The following is a 9,633-nucleotide window of genomic DNA, read 5'->3' as shown; positions in this document are numbered from 1 at the left end:
CTGCTTCACCTCTGTGACTACTGCATGCTCTGTGGGGTTTCTCTCCTGCTCAGTACATTTCTTGCCCTCTAAAACCAGCAATGGAATGGAAGGAAGACATGCATAATGATTCATATGGTCCCCTCCAGCATGTGGCTTCCAGGCTATGGTTCATTGGCTCCTTACTAGAATTATAACCTGTTGTTTTTGCTTTTTCAGAGTGAAAGCCCCCACACTTTGGCCATGGCAAACAGAGAAGCTGGCACTTAATTGCTTTGCATGCATGGTTCTTTGTGCTCAGTGACCACCCTCTACAAGATGGCTTTGCACTTTGAATTGCTCTCTCAAATTCAAGTAAGACCCTCTGCGACTTTCGGGAGACTTGCTTGTCCTAGATAGACATGACCTTACAAGTAAGGTCACCTTACCATAGGAGTTTGGCTCATCAGCAGCACCACGTACCTAGCTGCATGTATTTGCTGGTATATGAATGAGGTCATACACATACAGGCAACTGCCACTGTGTTTCATAATAAATCTGATTCAATGCTGCACACTTTGATATTTGGGGACTGGGGAGGTATTGCAATGTTGCATTATTGAGCTACTTCACTATATTTTCCAATGGTTTGAACTGTTCATCTTCGAAGATCATCTTTCTGAAAAATGGGAAACTGTTTGATCATCTAACTATGACCAAATGAAAGTCTAATACAATGTTCTTGGTAAATGATCTTAGATTTCTCTAGCTATTCGGCGTTTGTGAACAAGAAAGACATGTATAGTCGATAACCACTGAAAAAAGAAATCATGATGATAATCATTTGGTAAAATGATTGTTGATTCGGTTTGTTAAACACTGGCATTCATTAGTTGTTTGTCAGGAGTTGGGAACATGATTTGAAGTGACGTAATGATGGCAACCACGCTTGTACGTATGGCAACAAAGCCATAAAGTTGTAGTTAATTTTGTTCAGCAAAAAGGAATATGATAAAGACATTTAGCCACCACATTAAGGTGGTGCTACCGTGCTACTGCAACACATCAGTCTTGACTCTTGACTCTTGAGGCTATGTCATGGGAAATAAGCCAATCAAAACCAGAAGATAGCATTATCTCAGGTGAAGGATAATCCAAATTGTTCAGGAGTGAACACCCACGTGTAACATGTTGGTTCAACTGTAGTTCTAGAGGAATAGCGTTGGTTGTATAGAGTTTCATGAATTTTGATTACACAATTAGGTTGACAGTTTATATCACAGGCATCAGATACATTATATGATTATGAGGTCACATTACAAAATTGTGCAATATTTGCACCGGATCAGTTTGAAGCTCACTTCCGAGCCAATAGTTCACAGGTGATGATATCATTCATGGATGCAGGAGACTTCCCAGCACCTAACACAGGAACCAGGTTGAAGATGGGGTCCTTCCCGATCTTGATATTTCGATTCATCTCAGCAAATTCGCTGAATGCATTGGTCAACATGAGAGAGAGTGCATCCAGAGTCATTTGAAGACTTGTTGGAAAGTAGAATCTCAAATACTACAAAAGAAAAACTCGGCAGGTAAGAAAAACATTATTATAAACATGTTAAGAGAATCGACATATTATAAGCAGAAGCACCAAAGTTTAGGCATATTCAAGCTAAAATATTTAAAACATAACATTGTGAACAGAATCGAAGAAGGAACCTTAACCAGTGTGTTAGTCAAGACACATACCATTGTGTCTTCCCAACCGAAATCGTTCTCCATGATAATCTTATCAAGAAGATATAAGCAAAATCTTAAAACTCTATCCATCTGCCTTCCTATGACAGATTTTTGATGATCCCCTTTGTCCTTGTCACAGATCATGGCAGCAAGTTCGCTATTCACAGACAAAACAACTGCACATAACTTTCCAGGAACAATGCACTTTTGAATGCACGATTCATGCCAATTTGCATGCTGAAAACCCCAGTAATCAGTGGACCTTGAGTGACGCTGGTCTTTTACATCACTAATTGTAGCTTCAAAAACGTCTGCAACAAATAGAATAGGCTTAACTTCTACAAGCGCCCTGCAATGCCAAAAACAGAAGGGCACCTGATTATACATTCATAGTTCTTTTGATAAAGATACAGAAGCATCAGTAAAGAAACAATACCAAATCAAACTTAACGTTGCCAAGAGGCATACTTATAGGCAAACCAAGGACTACCACAGATTCGCTTCAATAGTTCAATGTATGTTGGAAAATTTAGGTTTTAAGTGGACTTTAGACATTCGCAAGTTATATATCTGTAAATATAATATTTGATCCTATAAATTAATTTATAGTACACTAATTTTAAAAACAATCAAGCATCAAGTCAAACTTCTCCAGTGTAAAAAAATTTAAGTTCTGTTTCAGATAGGTCAAGTATACTAAAGCAAGGAACATATCCTACACTTATGTTTCAGATATATCTAGTATGCTAAAGCAATTCACCACTAGCATAATGAGAGTTGACATAATACCAAATAGGAACACATATACTACTCCCGAGTGCATAACATGAAAAAGGAAGGGCAACTCAGAGATATAGTCAATTACCCTTTTGGCAGATCCGGGAGAAGGAGAAATAAAAAAATGGGATTCAATGCTTCAGAGTTGTTTCCTTTATCCAAATTGAAGACTCTTCTTTGTTTAAGGAAAGCTTTATGCTTGTCATGAATGCTTAATCTATCCGACGGCGGAATTTTAGTTGAACAGTAGTCGACAAAGATGATAGCGGAAGTGAATATTGAGCAGTTAAAGCAATTTGCCACTGCTTCACTATTGTCCAGTGCTGTTACAAGCTCATCCATGACGCTTCCATCACATAACGTCATTGTGGGAGGGTTGAGCCCTAATTGTCCAGCCATGTGAAGTATCTCCTTATGCAAAGTTGCCTGAAAATAAATCATTTGGAACTATAAATCAACCCCCATCAATTAATGGAACTTTGTACCATCAAAGATTCAAACAATACTGGTCTGCGGGAACAAAACAAAAGTATAGGCAAAGGTGCCAAAAGGGAGTTGCTCGGCAAGGCAAGCATAACATACAAGCCAATATAGAACTGTTAACTGTATTTGCTGAAACGTTTTACCTGGCTATATGGTCCAATACAACTGGGTGCCCAACAAGATATACTTTGCACATGCAGAACTCTTTTGGTGTGGTCATTTGCAACTAGAACTTCCATGTATGCATTACCAAAACCCACTTGCAACAAAGGTAGTTCGACTGTACTGCGAGATGGAACACCAAACGGGCACTTCTCCTGGGTTATATGTTTCACATATGTATCATTTGCTGTAGAGAACCCACCCATATCAGCGATATATAGATGAATGTAGAGCACATATTCCCAACCAAAACCATATTCCACGAGTAGAGATTCAATTTTATTCAGAACGACCTCCAGGTCTTCTTGCAAACCTGTAATTCAATACAAGAAATCATACCGTCTGAAGGACAAAAAGTGCAATAACCAAAGTTGGATGAAGAAATTAACTTGCAGAGAATGCTAGTTCAGATATATATACCTGCAGAAGTTGTGCAGGAATCTTGCAACCAGCAACAAATAGAAAATGTATCACCCTTTTCTGTTCTTGAAATGTGAATTTTATGTTCAGGAAGTTTAACCAAGTCGTCAACTGTAGCATCAGCCTGGCAAATGGCATCACATGCTTCTGCGTCTCCTTGCACTTCATAGATAGAACCCACCTTCTCACAGATCGCATGGGTATTGTCACTGCTCTCTAATTTATGGGACTCTGCCTTACTTTGCAAATGAAAAGCCACCGGATGAAGCACCCCAACTGGCGCTATGGAATCAGAAGAGTGCAGTACTACTTGAGACTCATCAAGCATGATTCGAGCATTCTGGAGATTTCAATTTTTGGTGTAAAAGGTAAAAGAATCAATAGTCAAAAACAATAATACACTAACCAAAACAAATCCCAATTTGTAAATATAGTCATAGGATAAGGAATGATATAAACTTACAACAAAGAGAGGGCAATCCAGTGTCAAAGTTTCATATTCCCCTCCTTCACCACATACATTTATACCGTATAAACTGCCAAGGAATGAAATGTCAAGAAACCAACTTTTGAATTATGCACAACATATTAACAAGGAAGGTGACCAAGGAGCTTGGCTCTATAGGAGGAGAGGGTGATGGATTCTTTCAACCCAAATTTCATTGACATTTTCATATACTTTCAATATCAACGTATAACAATACATCATGCACCCACATAAACAAAATAGATGACGTACTCTTTCAGCTTATGCAGATACGGCTGCAACACTGACATTTCTTTGCCCAAGTGCTTTGATGGATCCAACCCCATGGCAGCAACCTATGACAGTGAGAATATTAACCTCCACTCCATAAACCATCCAAATAAACATGTGTGTCAATTCATTTAATAAGTAGTAAGACAATGGCATGTGGTCAGACATGATATGACTGATTTTAACTCTCATATTTACAGTCTAGTGGAAAGCTAAAACTGGTTTCTGTTTCAAGGTCATGAACTTATAATTTTTAATCTGATGCATGGATGAATTGAATCTAGAGATACTACATCTACAACATTAAGGTGATAATAAGTTTATTCTGTACTCGAACTGTAAATATCTTCCAACAAGCCTCTAAGAAACCAGGTAAGCAAAAATTACAATATTAAGATGATGCTCCTTGACACTTTCTCAAGCCTGGCCTTCTGTCTTTTAAGTGAAGCTTACCATAGCCAATCACAGAGAAGATGAAAGGCATACAAAAACCAGGTAAGCAAGGAACATAAAATTCAAAGCTTCAAATTAAAGGGATGCATTTTGTAAAGTTAAATAGAAATATAGAATATTTTACCTTCACTGTAATCGCGACAATCCCACTAGTTATCTGGAATGGCAGAACAGGTTACGATATTAAAACAGGCATATAATTAACTGAATACATTTATATAACTAATTTGCCAAAACAAATTACCATTTCTTGAAGGAGCATTGACTGATCTTGTTTCCACAAGTATGCTAGAGAAACAAGGCCTAACCTTGAACAGACACTTTCCACCCGCAGCCGTTGGTAGTCTGATGCAATAGCACCAGAAGATACAGCAGTGACAGAAGGAATCTGTCTTTTGACTTCATTTAACAAAATAAACATGTCTTCAACTTCATCGCCAGGAGTCATTCTATAGCTAAGCTTCTGATCCCTATACAATACACATAAGCCATAGAGAAATTAAAATGTGTTTAACATAAACAACTAATCAAGTCTGTTGTGATATCGGCCAATTATGTATGTCAAGGAACCCCAAAAGAACACAGCAAACCAAGAGAAACAACCACAGAGATAAGACACAAAGAACACAGATTTAAGGTGGTTCAGCAAAACCTTTGCCTACATCCACCGGCAGAAAACACTTCCACTATATTAATAATGGGTACACAAGAAAGAATAAGAAAACAAGGACTCTCTCACTTCTCCTCCTATCTCTCTCCTCTCTGCCCTCTCTCACCCTCTAACCGAGAATGGAACACACTTTGCTCTTTGTCTCTGCGATACAAGACCTAGAACTAAACCTCTCCTTATATAGCCATAAGGATCTTCAGATCTCTTCACCAAATAGGAATCCTATTCCTATTAGTGGTAGGCAATAATGCCTCCTTCCTTCTCTGTAATCAACAAGATTACAGGTACACCATCATCAATAAGGATTTACTTTCCTTATTGGAACACCATACTCTAAGACGAAACATCTTATGAAAAACACATGGGCTGGAAACCCAACAAGTGGATAAACGAGATATAGAAAATCTTTTGTTGCAAAGAAACAATGACCAACAAGAACAGTATTTCAACTTTGCCGACATAAGATATACCAAAATACCCTTCTCAGAAAGCTTGCCTTGTGGATCCTTGTATTCTCCTTCTGAACAATGGCACTCCCATGCATTCTGCATAGCTGATAACTATCTGGTGCCCAACCTAAGAGAAGTGATCAACAAGTAGTAGATAAATTAATGACATTGCATGAACACCAACACCAGCTTTAGTTTTACTTAACAACAATCACACTAAACAAGAGACTGTTACATCTGATTTAAAAGTGAAAAAGCAGCATTTAATGCACACATTTTTTTCTAACAGAGTTGTCTGAAATCTCCAATTGACATGTCAAGAATATATAGTTTTAAACTGTGATATTGATTGTTTATTCTTATCATTTGAAGTAACCTGAGAAACTAGGCTATTCACACAAGTGCATATCACAAATAACCAATTCCAGAGCAAGGAAAATGGATGTTTCTCATCTAACTCAATCTCCTAGTTTTGTGTATGATCTGTTGATGACTATTACATTTTACCATACATACATACAGATCTTAACTCTTTGTTTTTGAAAGAAGAAACATTCAAATAAGGTGAAATATAGACAAGAGGAATGAGACTTACAGTTTGATACATGTAACTATCAAGCTCGTCCACCGAATCATCAGCTGGCATCAAATTTGCCACAGCAACAATCTGGGCAATAGCACACAGATGTCAATCTTCAGGCAGTGATAAATTAAATAACAAAGACTTCCTTTTCATCTTCTGCAGAAAATATGAAGAACAAAAGCAGAAATTATAGACGAGGGTACTATTAGTCTATTACTAATGTTTCTTTTGGATACGTATTATCACAGCACCAAACCAAAATGTTTACCACTCAATATTCAAGCACGCGTTCTGCTGGCAAATTTCACATTCCTACTAACCCATCAAAAGATTTTTTACTTTGTTGCCAACCCAGGGCAACTCAATGAAAATGCTGAATGTAAAAAGAGTGTAACGACGTATGGGTGACAAGACTGCTGATTTTCCATGTCAAGCATACCATGCTGTGAATGGCTTATCCAAATCTAAAGATGGAACTCTAACCTAAGCTGCCCGCATAAGTTTGCAAAGCAGAACACGTTTTGACATCTAGAATTACTTAAACTATAATACTCCCTCCAATTCATACTCAAACAACTTGGCTAATCCATGTCTCTTCCAATTAGTTATACATAACCAATAATCACCCAACAAAATTGAACCCAGGACACAAGAAAGGAACAAACTTCATGCTCCATTTTCAACTCTCCTACATCTCCCAGGAACCAAATAGACCACACAGACTGACAGAAGCTCCCAGCAAAAACTAAAACCAGCCTCATTCATCAAATTTCAAATGCCATCAATACCATCATCAAACATAGCTCAACTCGAGTTGGGTTTCTTCACTTTTCACTCAAAACCCAGAATCCAACAAGTGATAAACAGCACAACATAATCCGAAAAATTCAATCTTTACTTCAATTTTGAGCCATTTTTATTTTCAACTGAACCAAAAGAGAGGGAAGTGAAACCTGGTGGCCGTATTGGAGGCACTTCATCATGGCATAGCAGCTGTCCTTGCCGCCGCTTACCAAAGCCACCACCTTCATCTCCACAGCTTTAAGCTTCTCTGGGGTTTTGGGATGGTCAGGGTTTTAGGTTTCTAGTTTGATTTACCTTTCCAAGTTTTGTTGATTCCTACTGATTTGGACTTTAAAGATACTCCCATCTGTCTGCATTTTTATTATTTCTTTTTATTTATTTTTAATTTTTGTTACTACTGTTTTCATATTTAACTTTTTTTATTCACAGTTGGCACAAGTACCACTGTACCACCAGTTTCATTCCGTTCATTCTAATAATTCTATTACCGTTTCTCATGTTTGGCATGAAGCAAATTTTCTGGCAGAGATGACATTTCTCTTATGTATAACATACATGAATACCATGTAAGAGTACTGATCTAAATCTTGGGAGCAAGGGAAGTTGGGGAACCTTGAGATCTAATCAAAGAATGAATATTTAGCAATGCAGCACAGCAGCACCATGAGGCCTCATGTAGCTCATGGCTGAGAGGCTGGGTTTCGGGGGAGACAATGTTTTGGAGCAGGGAGATGGAGAGACGCTAGGTTTGATCTTTTTTACTGTAGTTGCTGGGTTTTTACCGTAGTTTGATTTTTTTTTATCACTAACGAACGTTTGTATGACTGTTAGTAATATGTAATTGGTTTAAGTGCACCTGGTTAAAGGGTTTAGAAGTTCCAAATGGTGGGAGAAAGGAACGAAGTATAGGCCTGGCAAATCCAATTCCATTTACCAGGTGGGAGAAAAAGGTGTAACAATCTTCAGGCTAAGGACTCGGATCATGTGGTGTGATTATAAAAAAGTGAAAGTAAAGTCATGAATTGGTGCAATTATATAATCCTAATACATATGTCTTAATTACATAGCATCATTTTGCATAGGTAAAATGCAATTGCATCATATAAAGGCATATCCGCATAAAAACTTCCAGTACTACATTCTTGCACATAACATGAATTCTTGATATGTGAATATATCTGCAAACTCGAATCATGCCATTGGTGCATTTGCAAATGAAAACTCATTAGTCTGCAAATGAAAAGCAAAACTACTTGAAGTACATATGTCAAGCTATGTTCAGAAGATTGATGCACGATAACATGATAAAGATAGGATCTCGATGGTCAGACTCGGATCCTCCATCCCAGTATCTGAGCTTCTTGCGATGAAGACTCTCATCCAAAATCTTATCAAAGAAAGTGACGGAGAAAGACTATAATGCAGACAACCGACAAGCCCGCCGGCTCTGTAGCAGGGAGGTGGTTGTCTGAGTGACTCATTATCGAAAGCGGGTTCTAAATTAAGGTTAAGAGTGATTTGTGGCCAGGCTCCTGTTGTTGCTGCTAATAATTTCAAAATTATTTCTGGAGATGCCCCTCCACCTGCATACTGGGTAGTTGGTGAAGACTGTTATGTGGATGCATATGCCACCTTGAATGATCTGAGGGCTGATTTGAAAGGTGAAGGACAATTGTCTCTTCCTCCTCACTTCACGTTCTGGACTCTAGCTCATAGAAAATTAAATGAGAAGCTTACCTTATATGAGAATGACATCGGTGATGGTGATATGGTTTTTCTATGCCGGTAGCAGGAATGGCATCTGAAGGTCAGTCTGCCAACTGAGGTAGTCGAAGTCGACTGCTACCCGTTTTTAAACGTATCAGAACTGAAGCTCAGATACTGCATGAAGCTGGTTTGTCTGAGTGACTGTAATGCAGACAAACCCGCTTCATCCAGTATCCGAGCTTCAGTTCTGATACGCTTAAAAACGGGTAGAAGTCGACCTCAACTACCTCAGTTGGCAGACTGACCTTCAGATGTCATTCCCGCCACCGGCATAGAATAACCATATTACCATCACCGATGCCATTCTCATACAAGGTAAGCTTCTCATTTAACTTTTATGAGTTAGAGTCCAGAATGTGAAGTGAGGAGGAAGAGACAATTGTCCTTCACCTCTCAAATCAGCCCTTAGATCATTCAAGGTGACACATGCATCCACATAACAGTCGCCACCAACTACCTAGTATGCAAGTGGATGGGCATCTCCATTAATAATTTTGAAATTATTAGCAGCAACAGGAGCCTGGCCACAAATCACTCTAACCTTAATTTTTACGGTTGAGAAACTTCTTGAATGCATTTGACGAATTCACTTGACCAATATCAGATGGC

The 9,633-nt window shown here is 38.4% G+C and overlaps 1 protein-coding gene across 1 annotated transcript; it reads right to left on the bottom strand.

Annotated features, from left to right (window-relative positions):
* Nucleotides 1-1,170: 1,170 nt before the first annotated feature.
* On the bottom strand, nt 1,171-7,503 carry LOC101294087 (diphthine--ammonia ligase-like). Its single transcript, XM_004302050.1, has 12 exons — nt 7,407-7,503; nt 6,466-6,537; nt 5,918-5,997; nt 4,996-5,221; nt 4,876-4,908; nt 4,281-4,363; nt 4,005-4,077; nt 3,542-3,881; nt 3,103-3,434; nt 2,565-2,902; nt 1,709-2,048; nt 1,171-1,529 (listed from the first exon to the last, which is right to left on the bottom strand). Exons 1-12 carry the CDS (start codon nt 7,482-7,484, stop codon nt 1,317-1,319), a joined length of 2,208 nt encoding a protein of 735 aa, XP_004302098.1. The 5' UTR covers nt 7,485-7,503; the 3' UTR covers nt 1,171-1,316.
* Between the last annotated feature and the right edge of the window lie 2,130 nt (nt 7,504-9,633).

This window comes from Fragaria vesca, linkage group LG6, assembly GCF_000184155.1.
Source record: "Fragaria vesca subsp. vesca linkage group LG6, FraVesHawaii_1.0, whole genome shotgun sequence".
NCBI classification, from domain to species: Eukaryota; Viridiplantae; Streptophyta; class Magnoliopsida; order Rosales; family Rosaceae; genus Fragaria; species Fragaria vesca.
The sequence above is the reverse complement of the archived record's forward strand: the minus strand, read 5'-3'. Positions and strand labels throughout refer to the sequence as shown.